At 43.2% G+C, this 16,354-nt stretch overlaps 1 protein-coding gene across 3 annotated transcripts; it reads right to left on the bottom strand.

The window, feature by feature from the left end:
- Positions 1-546: 546 nt before the first annotated feature.
- On the bottom strand, positions 547-14,368 carry map2k7 (mitogen-activated protein kinase kinase 7). 3 transcript variants are annotated; one of them, XM_068592376.1, is made up of 12 exons: positions 14,165-14,367; positions 9,875-10,019; positions 9,081-9,147; positions 7,766-7,879; positions 7,137-7,256; positions 6,852-6,959; positions 6,583-6,762; positions 6,407-6,487; positions 5,696-5,838; positions 5,280-5,325; positions 5,037-5,176; positions 547-2,245 (listed from the first exon to the last, which is right to left on the bottom strand). In XM_068592376.1, the coding sequence occupies exons 1-12, from the start codon at positions 14,286-14,288 to the stop codon at positions 2,104-2,106; spliced, it is 1,410 nt and encodes a 469-aa protein (XP_068448477.1). In that variant the 5' UTR covers positions 14,289-14,367; the 3' UTR covers positions 547-2,103. The 3 variants fall into 3 exon arrangements, with proteins under 3 accessions (XP_068448477.1, XP_068448479.1, XP_068448476.1); XM_068592378.1 differs by adding an exon at positions 12,554-12,601 and having other exon boundaries at positions 2,114-5,176; positions 14,165-14,368; XM_068592375.1 differs by having other exon boundaries at positions 2,146-2,245; positions 5,041-5,176; positions 14,165-14,345.
- Positions 14,369-16,354: the final 1,986 nt, after the last annotated feature.

Genomic DNA, 16,354 nt, shown 5'->3' with positions numbered 1-16,354 from the left:
AATAAGAAATTAAATAACAGCACACAATTTTTTACCCAAACTGGGGTAACATGAAAAAAATTCGATCATGATATCTGATCAAAAGGAAAACAACATATAATAAAAAAATACTATTAGACTTTTAGTTCAGAGGTTATCTCTTTGTGGCGGTGTAAATGAGGTGGACAGACACTAAAGCCACTGCTCCACCTCGCCAGTAAAAAAAAACAACCTCAGAAAGACGGACAACCATGTCCAGTCCTCAGCACTGTCTGGGATCACCCATTTATTTCTTTGTTCAATTTGGTGTCATCTTTGCCCTGAATAATAATAATAATAATAATAATAACAACAATGAAAATAACCAAGACAGTAATTATAATTAAAAAAAAACAATGGACAAAAATAAAAGCTTATAATAATCACCATCAATAAAGACTTTTGGTAGACAAATACACACACACACACACGATTTCTAACAAACACTGTCGACTATTATTGATACAGCCCCTCCACGACGAGTGATGGGTCCAAAGTGAAGAATATATATATATATATATATATATATATATATATATATATATAGCAAAATTGACAGAACATAAAAATAAAAAAAGGCAAAAAAGTATGTCTTTTCCTAAGTACACAATAATTCAACATTTTCAAAACGAAAACAAACATACAGACTATATGTGTAAAAATTATAAATAAGGATAACGTTTTGTGCATCCCCGCCCCACCGTTGTCTTGGAAGAAAACAACAAACAGAAAACAAAACAATGGCAGTTTCAACGGTGACAAATAACATGCAATTCATATACTTTACAGCATTGATCTGTATCTCCCCAAAACTACCAACCCCGCTCTAACCCCCGCGTCCCTCCCCGAACCCTAATACAATCCTTAAATATTTGTCAGCTCATTCAAAACACATCTCTCTCTCTCTTCTCTGTGAACTAGCTGAAGGCGGTGATGTTTAATCACACGGGGAGTGGGCGGGCGGGGGGGCTTGAAAAGAAAAACACTGACTCCAGTTTATCTGTAAATCTGTGTCTGTACTGGAGGTGTTTTTTTTTTTTAAACCCCCCATCGAAGCAAGCCAACGTAGATTGAATGACTGCATAGTGAAGATGATATTTGGTTTACTTACAGATGGGTTAACGACACACACGCACGCACACACACACGCTTCCCATCGGTGCCAAGGCACAGCGTGTGGTTGATGTTTTTTTTTTTTACACCCCTGGCAAGCTAATATACACATGAAGCCACTATTGGCAGGAGCATTGCTGCGTTGAATGTTATAACTTTGCTGGGTGTTTAGGTTAGTAATCAGATGTTTTGTTCACATACACACACACACACACTTTGATGAAAATGCACACAAGCAGTGTGTGTGTGCGTGCGAGCATGTTCGTAAAAAAACACATCAGCTTCAGAACAAAGACCCTTGACAGCGGGAGACTTGGACCAGCTGTGTGTTCAGACACCAGTGAGCGCTGTAGTGAGCTAACGAAGCTACATCTGCTCAAGGGCGTGAACCGAGAAGAGACACGGCAGCCATCTTTGGACTGAACTTGGGTTTAATAGGGGATCTGCTCTTTCCAGAGTTGGAAAAGTAGGCCTGAGGACCATCGAGGTTATTTTGAAGGGAAAATGTGTAAAGCAAGACCATTAAATTGACCAGGCAGACGCTGGCTTGTTGGAAATTCATCAGTATCAGAAAAGTAACAAGACAAGTTGTTTTTAACTGCAGGATGTACCACCTTGTGTGTTATTAGTCTGACTTGTTTCGTAAAGCCCTATAGAACTATTAGTCTTACTTCCTTATAACTGTGTTTCATCTCTTTGAAAATAGTAATCACCCCGACTTGTGATCAGGAGCTCTTTCTCGTGGCTGGATTGGGGAACGAAGCCAGTTGATGAGCAGCTGTGTGAGCCGAGCGGAGGTGGACTTACGTCTTGATTCAGGATGAGCAGATTCACTGAGTAGAGGGACGAGCCAGCTGGTTTTATTGCTTGGCCCTTCCCTGTGTTGGTGCACCAGTCTCCCACTGTCCAGTATGACACACACATCACTGCTTTACAACAAACCCCCCACGCCCCACTAGCTATAGAAAGATTTCATATACATCGTAGCGGAGAGTAATCAATTATAAGGTCAATAACAATAGTCATAACAATAACAACAACGCTCTTTCGTATTTCTGTTGAGTTGTGGACACCTTTGGTGTTGACTGTCCAGGTTGTCAAGTCTGCAGGCGACCTGTGGACAGATGGAGGGACGGCTGGTTGAGACAAAAAGCATCTGGACAGACAGACTCCCCCCCCGCCCAATAGTACGACGCTGTACAGTTTAGTGTGACGTCAGGATGTATAAACTACGACTTCCTGCACATAGTTTGTGTTAGTTACTTACTCTCTCTTCTAATCCATCTCTCACTTGCTTTTGCTCTCTTCAGACTTGCTCTGTATTTGGTAACAATTGCTTACATTGCATTATTTAACTTATTTGGCTTTGAAGAAAGAAAAAAAAAAAGAATAAAGTATTTGTCCTTTGGGGAAAAAGAAGTGACAGCAGCGTCTAAAGCAATATAAAGTAGCAGCAGTGGCAATGTAAATAAATAACATTGTTCAATCAAAACATCATAAAAAGACAACGTGCTAACTCACTCGCTAAAATCATAATTGGTAGGTTGGTGCAACACCACAAAAGCTTTTTACAAATATCCAGCTGGCCTCAGCGCTCGTGCTTCACAGTCCTGTGAAACTCGGGCTGCCTTCCTCGTTTCCTCTCTCCTTGTTCACACACTCGCGTCCTGTCGTCAAACTCTGGACTTTTCCTTAACTTCCAATCCCACTTTCTTTATCCTCCATGTCTTCCTCCCCACCTCTCGTTCTCTCTCTCTCTCTCATTTCCCCTGACATTTCATTTCCATCTTGACAACCTTCCTGCATCTCTCGCTTTCTTGACACTTAACGGTTTCCCTCCTTCTCAGTTCCCTCCGTGTCTGGCAGTGATTTGGTTTGGTGCGTGACGGGGCTGTGGCCCGTCGAGAGGCGAGGCGGCGGGCCCCTCCTCATGCGCTTACCTCCACGCAGTTTCAAAACACATTTCCAAAGTTGTATTTTAGTAATCCTCTAGCTCAGGGGTCTCAAAGTCACATGACCGGCTGCCCACCGGTCAGGTTGTTGTCTCCTAGTTCTTTGCACAATGCTAAGACTCCTTCGTCCTCACAGGCGGGAGAGCAAACTGTGGCACTGAACAATAAAATAAACTGTCTGTGCTCCAGATCAACTTTTGTTTTCGGGGTCTGAAAAAGACATTTGCATTTAAATTAGCGTGCTGCTGGTCTGAGTTCATGGTAGGTAGGTCATGACTTTATGATTAAAACAAAACGATTGAATATTTGTAAATATTTGTGTGCAAAAATGTATTGTTTTCAAAAAGTGAATATTTTCTGCTTTTCTTTGTCTTAAAAGATAGCAGGTTATTAAAAAAGGACAATAACCCTTGGACTCTGGATGTTTTTTCCCAAATGAATGATTAATTACAAAAACATTTAGGAGATGATTAGCGATTGGGGGGAGGGTATTGCAATTGGTAAATAATTACTTTACAATAGACTATAAACAGTAAAGATGTAAGACGGCAGACTGACGTGAGAGGCAAACTTAAAGAGTCAATTCAAGACGCGTGTGAGGCCAGATCTGATGTAGCAGTTTGAGACCCCGGCTCTAGGTTCTAAAAACACCAACACGTGCTTTAAGACCGTTCCCAGATGTCTGAAGCGGATCTCACTCTTCGACAACAACCTGGCGAGGCCTTTGGTCTGTAACGCTGTGGAGCACAACATCACACTCAACAGCAGAGGCAGACAGAGGGTAAAGAAAAGCTCCACAGGTAGTAAGAGCTACTCCTTGTATAGTCTTTGTACAAGATAAGCTCCGGTTCTCTGCCTTCTCAATGTAAAAAAAAACACTTCTCACACTTTGTTTCTCACACTATTAACAGCTCCTCCAGCTCCCAAATGCTCATCAACAAGAGTACGACTCCCTTCTTCTTCTACTTCCTCCGCTTTTCTTTCCCACACTGCTAGAAAGAGTCTCCTCCTTTCTAACATCTTTATTCTCTTCCTAGTATCCCTCCATCTCTTATAGTACATCTACGTCTGAACACAAAAACTAAACCATGAACTTTTCTACAAAGCTAGAATGCAACACTAATTTTTTTGTAAGTCTTTTTCCTTGTTTTTCCCAATTGTGCAGCTGCTAAATACAATGATGGTATTCTAAAAGCTATTTCATTTCAAAGTTAATGAGAGTTACTACCCTTGCATGTTAAAAAAGAAGCACAGCCAATAGATTAATACATAACGGTGTGTGTGTGTAACGGGTGTAATGTGAAGGTGAATAAACGCTGAGGAACGATAAGCTCACTTATTAAAAAACAACCAGTGACTGTGTCTTGATATTTAATCATAAACACACGCACGCGCGGATTCAGCCTGAGAATGTGATAGGAGAAACACCTGAAGAAGCATAATTGCATTGTTGTGTCCTCCTCAACGTTTATGTACAAGACAGAATTATGTTTGCTAAAGTAGCCGATGCTTTGTTCCAGTGTGTAGCGACTACGCTGTCGACTAATCCAACGGCTTGGATCAATGCTTGAGACGGACATGTGGGTGACAAACTAGTGACGAGGTGACGGAAATGTGGAAACGCATATGAGATACGCACACAGTTTGTGCGTGACGTGAAACAACGTGTGTAAATGAATGAAGCAAACTACAGTGTGCACCTTTTACTCCCCCACTCCCTCCCTCCCTCCCCCACTCGTCTGTCTGTTCAGATTCAACACACTGATTAACGGAACCAGCGCCATCCATCCATCAGTCCTCTCCTCTGTGGGCTCTTCAGGTCCTCCGGTGGACAGATGGGCAGGCGGGCTTGGGGCGAACGCTATGCTTAGCTGCTGACGCTAGGCTAGACCGAGTCTGGGCCTGGCAAAGACTAGCGTCTGGCTAAGCTAGCGGCGGGCTGCGCTAGGCTACCTACTGAAGAGCGAGTGGAGCTGGTGCTGATGGCTGTAACACTGGCTGCTGCGAGGCGACTCGGTGCGCTCCATCACCGCCTGGAACCAACCGGCCACGTCCACATCCAACACCTCGTACCGACGGATGAAACTATGCTCCTGGACGAGACAGACACATAGACAGTTTAGTTACATTTCACCTTCGGGTAATTCTGGTGAATCTCATCGGAACGTTTGTTGCTCAGTATGACTGGTTTCTTACCAGCAGCTGGTGGTATTTTGGCCTTTTTCTGTGATCCTTTGTGAGGCTGTGAATATTCAACAATACATTTTAGGTAGGCAACTTTTATAAATCATTTCTTTACAGGGTAATTCAATGAGATTTACATTAAAGTGCAGACAGCAACAGTGACACAAGACTATAATACATGAAATAATAAAAATCACCCACTATCCAAAATGCATTTACATATATGCAAAAACATAGTATGTTATCATGAGCTTGAAGAAATGTGTTAATTCTTGAACGTAGACACAGTTTTGACAGATCTTAGCTCATCAGGCAGTTCCAAAGAAGCGGTCTAAAGTAGCTCAAAGCACCGGGATGTTTTTCGATATGGAGTCCGCATACCCCCCACCTGATGACCTGAGGAGCTCTGACTAGAGATTTGCACTAACCAGTCTTTGACGAAGGACTGGAAGTCGAGGGAGAAGCCCATGCCGAGAGGCAGCAGAGGAGGATCTTCCTGCAGCACTTTGGTCAGAACTTCAAAGTCTGTCTTGCAGTTCTTGTAGGGAAACTGTCCTGTTGCCAGCTCCACCTAGAGGACACAAGGAGCCATTAACATCCACCGTCAGCGACAACAAAGCAGCACCGCCTCTTCCTGTATGCCTATAATAAACAGTGCATAAGGCCACGTCCCTCCCGCGGATGTATTTTATGCAGAATATTCAGTAAATTTAGATAATTTGCCTTTGTTTTTACATTTACAACCATTTATGTTAAGTGAATGTTCTGTCATTTTCTTTTCAAACTGGAGAGGCTGCTGATCTCGGGTCTGCTGTGGCTCTGTGCCATCAGATTACTCATGTCTCCCGTTCACAGCTTTAAAGTAACTGAATGAAGCTACGACTCCAAATTCAAATGAGGCAAAACCTCTCTGGCCTCAAACACAATGCTTTGTCAATGTGAACGCTGGTCTGAGGTCAGTGCATCAGAGCACCACGCTGTCTCCGTTTTACACTGTGCGTGTCAGACTACAACCTCATATCACTCACACCAACTGTTCAGCTGCTCCTTCTGTATCTTACGGCGCAGCCACGTGATATTGACGTTCATGCAAATGCACCCGTGCAGTACACTTCTTTCACGGTCATAAAATGTTTTACCAGAGAGATGCCAAGGCTCCACACGTCTGCTCGGATGTCATAGTCAGGTTTGGTGGGATCTGGAGGGTCTATTCTCTCAGGCTGCAAAAAACAAGATCAGGCAAAACTCGGTTATGGTGTGTGTGTGTGTCTATTAAGTATTTTTTCCGTTTGGGTTTTTATTGTTTTTCACTCACCGCCATGTAGGCAGCACAGCCAGCGCTGCGGGTCTTGGCCTTGGAGTCAACGAGGCGTCCGCTGATACCGAAGTCGCACAGTTTGATCTGACCTTTCTCGTCCAGGAGGATGTTGGAGGGTTTGACGTCCCGGTGGATGACACCGTGTTTCTCTTTCAGGTACAGCAGCGCCTTCACTATCTGGAGCGGAAACACGACACACGGTAAGAATATGGGGAACAAAAAACAGTCCAGTGAGCAGTGTCACATTTTGTGTTTCAGCCACTTACTGCCACTGTCATCTTTCCAAGAATTCGCTCTGGGATGGGGCCCTGGATTCTCTTCTTCAGCTTCTCTGCACACGTTCCCATCAGCTCCATGGCGATGAAGACATCCGTCTGCACACGTATACAACACACACACACATCCAGCTTTTAGTGGTTCAGTTCGGGAGGCCCCACAGGGGAGTTTCCTGACATGTAAGAGTAAAGGCAGTCCTGTTGCATTGCGCAACACTAAACCCGAGGCTGCAGTTTGTTTAAAGGTGCCTGTGTATGTATTTTGGGGACACCCACGCTGGTAACTATGGCGCCGTAACACTGGATGATATACGGGCAGTCATGACTCTTCAGCACCACGTCCAGGTCCATCAGGATCCTCTTGTTCTCGTCCTTGTTTCCTGTGCGGCGCATTTGCTGGTGACGCACAGAATGAAAGAAACGATTAGAAAATCACAAGACAAAGACTCCTCTGGTGAGCTGACTGACTGCCTAGTTGTTAAACAGCTCGGACGGCTACAATTAAGTCGTTATGTGCGGTTATTACTGCCACTGTGTTGGTAAATTAGTCACAATTAGAGCACAACAGAAAATCAGAGCACTAAGCCGTGGTTATGTATGTATGTATGTATGTATGTATGTATGTATGTATGTATGTATGTATGTATGTATGTATGTATGTATGTATGTATGTATGTATGTATATATATAAAGCAAAATAGTATTTAGGTACTAGGGTTTAATGTAGATTGTTTGGGTTACACCCATGTGGAGCCTATAAACAACAAACTTATGACACGTGTACAAAACATTTTGTTGCCATTAAATCTAAAGCCAAGCTGTGTATTTTTTCTCTTTGCTTCTCATCCACTTATCAAATATTCTTGGGCCTTTTCGTAGGTATGCGGAGTGCATAAAATTCCTACTTTGACAGCGATGACATGGCCGGTCTTCTTGAAGCGCACTTTGAAGACCTGCCCACAGGTTCCGCTGCCGATCTCCCCCTCACTGATCAGGTCCGTCACCTCCGCTGGATACCGCTGTGGACAAAACAAGACATTGCTGAAGATATCTTTTTTTTTTGTGGGTCAAAACGTGAATGTTGTTTCTATGCAAACACTCAAGGCTGAAAATAGACAAGAGGCCAGTTCAGATTTTCTGCTTCGTGAGGCAACAGTAAACCCCTCTGGCTCGCTCAGTAACAAATGTTTTGATGAGTAATTAAGCTGCTCCCCCATTGGCCATGTCTCAGAATACCAGCTCGATGCGTCGTCCCCCTGCTTTATTAAAATTAAATCATTGTGCGACTGAGATGCTGCGAGTGGCGTCTCGTCGAGCGCTCGACACAGCGACCCCTATGGGCTAATGAGAGGAAGTGAAAACAATCAGCGATGATGAGTCAAGCTATTTTCTCCAGCATCTTCAAACCCTGACTGGCATTGACTGAGGTACTGGGCCTAAAGGCTGGAGGGAGAACACAATTAAATGGTTCAACCCATAGTTAAGCACTATTTGATCTTGGGAGATGAAAACAACACACATCCCACTGTTTCAGAGTGTTTACAATGTTTTGTTCATTGTCATAGAGAGAATAATGGTGTTGTCCTTGAAGCCCCTTCAGGGGATGTGTGCTTTTAGAGGGTTTTAACCTTCACATGGTCTAACAATACACACTCGCTGCTTGCTAATCATAGTGCAAAAGTTCTGAACACTGAGGAGAACAAACTGTTTCAAAAAATCCCTCTACGAAGAAACATTTTCTGATTGTCACCAAGTTATAAAAATAAATAAAAAAAGAGACCAAAACCAACAATGCGTTACTTTCCTTTCCCTCACCCATCGGCTCTTGATGAAAATATGACTCTTTCCACACAATTCAAAAATATAAAAGTAATTTATTACAAGGCACTGTAGTTTTTAGCAAACAGCTGTAGCTCGTATATTTGTTGGGGACTATTTTCAGCTGTGGATTAATACACACTTACCTCTGTTGGGAGTATTAACAACAGCAGGACGAAGTGTGTGGGACTGATTCAAAAACTAGTGCCTGTGTTCGTGGCCACAAAGGAACATGTCTGCCAGCGCAACAACGCAGCACATCTAAGTGTCTTTTATAGTTTTGGAGAACAGAGAAGATATCAAACATCCCCTACCTCATGACCTCTCATGTAATGCATCACATGGCATACGCGTTTCCAGACGAGAGAAACTCGACATGTGTGGTCACGTGTCACATCTCACCTGACCGTCGATCTTCAGATAACCCGTCTGCTTCATGATCTCCTGCAGTTTCTGGTCGATCTCTGCACTGTGGACACAAAACATAATAACACACAATGTGAGGAAGCGGAACGATACGCAAAGTATGTTTCAGTGTGGGACACACACCACACACACACACGGATCCATCATGTGTGACAACCTGCTCATCCCTTAAACGACTGTTTGGCTCACTCCCCAGTTTGTGTGTTCCTGTGCCGTGGTTCATGGGAGAGATGTGGTGTGTGTGTCTGTGTGTGCGCACATATATAAAATCACTGTGACTGTTTTTTTCTCTTCATGTTTATATTCATAATTAAACGTTGCTTCATTTGCTGACTGTGCTATACTGTTGTCATATTTTTGTGTGTTCTTATACTATTAGTATTTATAGCAATGTTTTTTGTATGCTTAATGAATTTTTTTTCTTCCTTAAGTTTAGTGGAATTCCGTGTGTAAGGAGAACGAAGCAAAATAAGTTTTTCAGCGTACAGTGTAACGGTCTGTTATCTGTAAATATGACAATAAAAATGGATTGAATCTTTTTTTCAGACTGCATAGTTGTGATTCACTGCTATAAAAGCTTGAGTTTCATTTAGAGTTATTAATTTATTTTAATTAAAATAAATGAATTCTACTAAAAAAAAACAAAAATAAAGTTTTGATTTTAAATAAAAAGGAGGCGTTTACTTATACGACATAAACACAATAAGAATTGACCATAAACAGTTCCTCAGTGATGACGCTCAGATTAACATCTGCGCGTGTCCACGTACTTCTCTAAGCTCTTCTGCAGGGCGTATGGAGGCGTGGGCAGGGTGAGCATGTGTCGCGGGCGGCTGGGGTAAGGGTGGTGCTGAGGCGAGCTCTCTGAAGACGATGATCGGCTGCCTCCATCGTTGGCCAGTGGCAGCTGGAGAGCTGGGGTGGGTAAGATGGGGGACATGACCGATTAGAAACAGAGAGGAGAACAGAACAAGAGGCACAGTACGTTTTTCGCCCGAGGCCAGCATGCCAGAAGGTGTAAGATGATTGGTTTTATTCATGCATTCACTGACTCCACCATTTACTGATTTAAAGCTGTTGTGCACCAAAAGGGAATCATGTGTTATTATTTGTGCTTTATTACATTTGTTCACCACACCTCAATGTGCTCTTTGACTGAGCATTTCCTTTCTGAAATCTTCACATTTTGTGTCTCATGAGAAAAATAACGTGATGTATAATACCCGACTGAATGTGATTTCCCATGAGACACAAAGAGAAGCTGAACTTGGGGAGGTCAAATAGTTATTTCACTACAGCCTCACTATCTAAACCCTGCGTAGAATATCACAGCCGTATAAACTTGCTTTTGTTGACCTAGCTATAAAACAAACAGGACGGTTGCCTCAAAGCAGAAGCAAAACCATTCTCAGGCAGCGAGGGACGGCACATGGTGAGGTACAGTTTGGGGATGTGGACGCCAAAAGACTGTCTTTTGAGGAGAACTAACGTTCATAAACACATGGGTCGTCTTTCCTTGACTGCGTCCAATAGTTTTATTATTTAGGATATTATTGTACACAGAGTTTATTTCAAAGTAAAACCAAAAGTGAGTTAATAATCCGTCATTTTACAGGAAAACTGGAAAGGAGGGGCAGAGCCAAAGTGAACTATTAGTCAAAGCTGAACCAGAAAGCCAATCTGTGAAATGTAATCCGTTTGGGTATTAATTCTGGCTAATTTTTTTTCATCTATGTCATATTTTAACTGATTGTATTTCCTTCTTTGCGGTGTCCCCGTGCTCCCAGATGTCAGAGTTTTATTTTTGCGAGTAGCGACATAACCGACAGCCGCAACCACGAAAACAAATGCCAAGTTATAAAAATGTTTGACATTGAAGCCAACATTATCCACACAGAGACACTTAGCTTAATTGATATCGCAAGATGGCTTTAAAAGCCCGGACAACCCCGACAGTTGTAGGTCCTGTTCTCAACTGACTGGCTGTCAGCGTCTCGCCCCAGACGTCTAAATCATGCATTTAAGGACGTGTATAAACTTAGCTGACCTTGTAATATTCAGCTGCACGTGCAAGCAAGAACTAGCTTGTTCTCAAATGGAGAACAATTTCAGGTTGACAACCTAAAGTGGTATTAGCACCGACCTGCCGCACAACCAAAATGTTGTACTCAGACTACGAATGCTAAGTGTGAGAAGAATACCTACTTATTAACAATTTTCACCAGTTTGGAAAACACGTACAGGACCATGTGGCTGTTATTATTAACATTATCATAGTTTCTTTGTCGCAGAAGCTGGCAGCACTTCTGAGTCACCTGTGGATGGAACAGCCTGCAATGGGAGATTCAGTTAGTGAAGGGGAGGAGAGGTTAGTGTGAAGAGGAAGAACGACTCAGGCAGTCTTTGGCACAGGACGCATCTCCAAAGTTCGGTTGGCTCCAGATGGACGACGGACGTGAGGACAGACGGGCAGACGGAGAGATGGGGAGACACACAAACACACAGATTCTCGCAGGCACCGCCTCCAGCTCACACAGTGCTGCTGCAAAAGGAAGGAGCGGGGGATGCCAGAGGACGGATAACAGGCAAACAACATCAAACGGAGAAAGAGTGAGAGCGAGAGGAGAAAAATCGGCCAAAACTGCATAGCACAGACTAAGCTGGAAGTCAAACAGTCGGTCAGTCAGACTTGGACAGAAAGTCCTCAGTCGCCACACAAAGGAAAGCGGCCGGAGGGTTCACAGCACTCCTGCAGACGGACCAAAGGGGATGCTGGATTAGAGGCCGTGTCCGAGAAAACGCAACCCAAAACATCATGTCGTGCAGTAAAAGCGTGCATGCACCGTGACTCTCCGCCTCTAGCAAAACGAAGGTTAATCATCGGACACACGTCCACACACTGTGAACATCAACGCACACCAACACTGCCCTGCCACTGGCACCGACACACACACTGACATGAGAGAGGAGTCAGAGTGGAAAGATGGAGAGAGGACGTGACTTGAGGGGAGGATGGACATAACAGATGGGCTTAAATATCAGGACTGGTTTCACTAACGTGGGTTTAACTTCTAAGTCAGTGGGGGTTCTCACGTAACAGATTAAGGTGTGAGATTAACAATAAGAAACCAAGTATGTGTGTGTGTGCAAGTGTTTACGCGGGCATGTTCAACGCTGTGGTTAATACACTTTTTTTTTTAAAGACTATTACATAGACTGGATGTGTATAAATGTGTTCAAAAGTCAAATGTGAGCAATAAAAAAAAACTAACTCGTAAAAATGTAGGGAACTGCCTGGTTTTCTCTTTGATGGGATATAAAAAAAGAAGAAATACAAAGATAAGGGAGGTGGAGATGTGAGGAGAAACAGGGGACAGGTTTTGGGAGGGGGGTTTAGGGAGAGAGAAAGAGAGGTGCAGTGGCAGAGGGAGCGATGGATTGAATGATACCTGCACGCTGGGAAGGGGCTGGAGCAGGACTGAGCTGGATCACGATGACTAGACGGAGGGGAAAAAATATACACACACACACACATATTACTGCACTACTGAGAGGACCACACACACATGAACACTTCATCATATAATCAATGGAGAAGAAGAAATAAACACCCTTTCTTCTTTATCAGTCCTTTTTCTCTTCACACAGAAATAAAACACTGATATACGAGTGGTGTACATTGGAGGATAAAAGGTGTCTCTATTCTATCTGTTTCGTCAACAAATTCTTGGCAAAGACCAAAATCAACAAAGTGCTCGTGCGTCTTTAAAAAAACTTTCCGACTTTCACAACCACGGCTGCGGCATGAAGCCCCGTGAATCCTTCAAAGCAGGTGACAAACATATTGTTGTAATTAAGAAAAAGACGCTCAGTTATTTCCTTAAACAGCCATGAACTGGAGCTTTTAGTGAACGTTACTCAAACAGAGGTACTTATTTTTGTGTGTGGACGGTTTACAAGTGCAGATTAAGGCACATTTGGCAGCCGAATTTCTATTTGTAGCAGCCATAGGGTGTACATCAGCTCAAATAGACCACAGTGCCCATGTTTACTGTAATGAATAGATGAGGACTATTCCCATGATTAGTTGACAATGATTCAAATACAAAATAGCACCAGGATTTCGTTTTTTTCTTTATTTTGTCCTAAACAGAAAAGGGAAGAAAGCTGGTTTGGAGTGCACGTCTTTCAAACCCTCCTTCGGTTGGGAAAATATTAAGAGATGCTGTGACCGGTCTGTGATTGAAGAGGTCTGTTGTATTCACACATGTCAGTCAGCAGGGAGGCTGCAGACCCTCAAGCTGGACTAGTCAGACTGGAGACACTTGTCTCCTCCAGACGGTTCAAGGGCCCAACGTCAACTAGCTTTTCACAACACTCACTTCACAATGACTGCACCCCGCGAGGGGCTTCACGACACTAGGTGAGCAGCGGGCTGGACTCGAACCACCGACTGACAAGAGGTCGCTCGTGCAGCAACGTAACCGACTCGTTGGTAACGTGTGTTAAACGATAGCCGGATCCAACAGCTCCCACGAGCAAGCGGCTGTTTTCTCAAGGGTCAAAGCTGGCAGTGTAAGGGAAATGACTTTGCCGCAGGAGTCACAAGCAACCCCGCTGCTCCATAGTGAGGTGAACCTGCACACGAGCCGTAGATAAATGTCCCCTGCGAGGGGGCTCACGAGCAGACGGACCGCCGGGGCCTGAAGCCGACTCTCACTCCGGCTGCTAGCCCGTTAGCTCGTTTGACAGGACGAAGACACGGAGCAGGTTTCGGGACGCGACTGCTCGCGAGACACCTCGTGACAGCACGTTATTTTTATTTGATCAGTTTCGCTTTACTCCCTCTGGAGAAGACATCGCTCGTTCCGTTGGTAATTTGGTGGTGAAACGGGAGCAAGCGGGCGGAGTAGGTGTTTGTTTATGTAGCTAGCCTGTTAGCACGTCGCAGCTAGCAGCCCCTCCGCCCCTCTTCCTCCGCCTCTCCGTTCTTTCCCCCCCGCTATTCTGTCCGTTACCGACTCCCCAGTAACCCCCGGTAACCCCCGTCGGACACTCACTGGGCCTCGGGCGTGTTCGCTGCGGACTCATGTCGATGTTGAGGTCGATTCTACGGCGAGAGTCTTCATTTTCCAGCTTTAGTTTTTCCTCGATCCGCGACAGCCTCTGCTCCAGCGACGACATCTTGAAAAATTGAGCACCATGTAGCTCCCAGCAGAGCTCGCGACTTCCCTCTGTGGCAGGATGGACTAGCGGCTCGCGCGCAGGCTCGAGACACGTGACCGCGTTAAACCCAAACAACCGAGTCAGACCAAAAAAAATAATCACGATGACATACAAGTGGGGTTATTATTGAGCCAGTGACTGAAGATGGTCATTTAAAAAAATGTCCAGGCAGATTCAGCTTTAGTTGTGGACTAAATACTCTCAACTCAAGGTCTACTTACTCAGTTTCAACCGTATAACACTGTCCTCATCATGCAATAGAGTTTGCCCAGTCCAATCAATAAAGGACTTTAACACACAAGTCGATCTGGACAGATCATACTTGATACTTATCTCAACTAATTGTGTGTGTGTGTGTGTGTGTCTATATATTCCATAATTAAGTTTCATGTTTAATCTGTACATTGCTTGCTCCTGTCACAAACAAATTTCACCCAAGGGATGAATAAAGTATATTTCTATGTATTCATCCATCTCTATCTAACTCAAGTTTCACCTACTTGCTTGTTCTGGGGCGTTCAAACTACATTACATGGTCTTCCTAATCATGACATTAAGAGCAGATGGGACAATTACCCCAAAACTCCTGTTGCAGCTACTGTTCCAGCCTATAAGATGTGACAATTTGCTAAACAATTTTTCAATTTAAAAATCAATATAAAACCTGTGCTGAAGACATTTTGACAAAGCAGAGATGTAAATAATCAAATAAAAGGCTGAATTCCATTTAGCTGCTTCAGTTTCAAGGTCCTGGCATTGTGCTTGTCACCTTAGGAACATGTGGATATTGTCTTTTAATATTCTTACAGTAGAGCGTCATTTTATCATTTTTCCATGGCTTTGGCATACTTTTTTTTTTAGTTTGTTTTAACTCCTCCACTGAAATGTTTGAGTTATGTTTTATCAGAAATGTCTTTTGCTGGTTGGAGCAGACATTTATAAAAGGGACTATATTCAAAGGATTTTTTTTCTTAACCTTTAATACTAACAGTTAAATAAGACTCTCCTCCTATTGTCCTGTAATTATAAATGACATAACCATACAATGTGTACACATACCTGTACACTGTTATTGACAGCACATAGAACGCTAACACCAACGCTCGGTTAGCAAAGGTTCAATAACTTTTTAAGGAAGCGTCAACTTGGACAGAACTACACTTGCCATCGTTTAATAAGACCTTTACAAAGATGACGGTGCTTTTGGGAATTTGCACCTGATGTCCTTTACATATTTTTAAGACGCTCGCGCTTTATGTTGTATTATGTGCCGTCATACTCTGTTCATGATGTTTTCTTGATTGGTATTTCTCATTTTTAAAAATGATACAAATTAAATCATCACAACATGATTCCACTGAAATGTTGAATTATTGCAGAACATTATTTTTTACTTGCCTTTCTGGTATCTGAAATCCGTTCCTTGGTTTGAATGAACACTCCCAAACAATCAACAGGCAGAATATTCACTCCAGGTTTTCTTTATAAAATAACTCATCTCCTCACAGGGTTTTGTATTGTCATACACAAGATAAGTAAAGTCCACACCATCATACAAACAGCTTGACGACAAACCTCTCCTGTACTGAGAGATGGTAAAATGTGACAGAAGTTTATTTCCACTGGCTCATATTTTCCAACATTGGGCATCCGGTTTCAAATGATATTGTCCATTTAGAAATGTATTGCCAACAGAACTTGGATCTAAAGCTACCCTCACTGCAGCAAGCTGCAATTGTGGCTTCACTCAGACTTCCAAAAAAAACATGATATCAATCTGTTGCGGCAAAAACAATGATGGATTCATCTCTGTGATGGAAACTGTTGGTGGCTTAAGTCCTTAAAAACAGACACTACAACAACCGTTGGAGCCAGTGTTTGTTGAGGTTAAAGTCAGATAAAAATTATTCTTGGAGGGAAATTACTTACTTAAATGTTCACAAAACCTTCCAAGCATGACGATAACTGGATGAACGCGTCTCAAACAGACAGCGTAATGTTACTCGTACATCAAGTCTTTAGTG

Source organism: Clinocottus analis, unplaced genomic scaffold, assembly GCF_023055335.1.
Source record: "Clinocottus analis isolate CAN_PGR_092001 unplaced genomic scaffold, fCliAna1.0.p SCAF_27, whole genome shotgun sequence".
In the NCBI taxonomy this organism is placed as follows: Eukaryota; Metazoa; Chordata; class Actinopteri; order Perciformes; family Cottidae; genus Clinocottus; species Clinocottus analis.
This window is presented reverse-complemented; position numbering and strand designations above follow the sequence as displayed.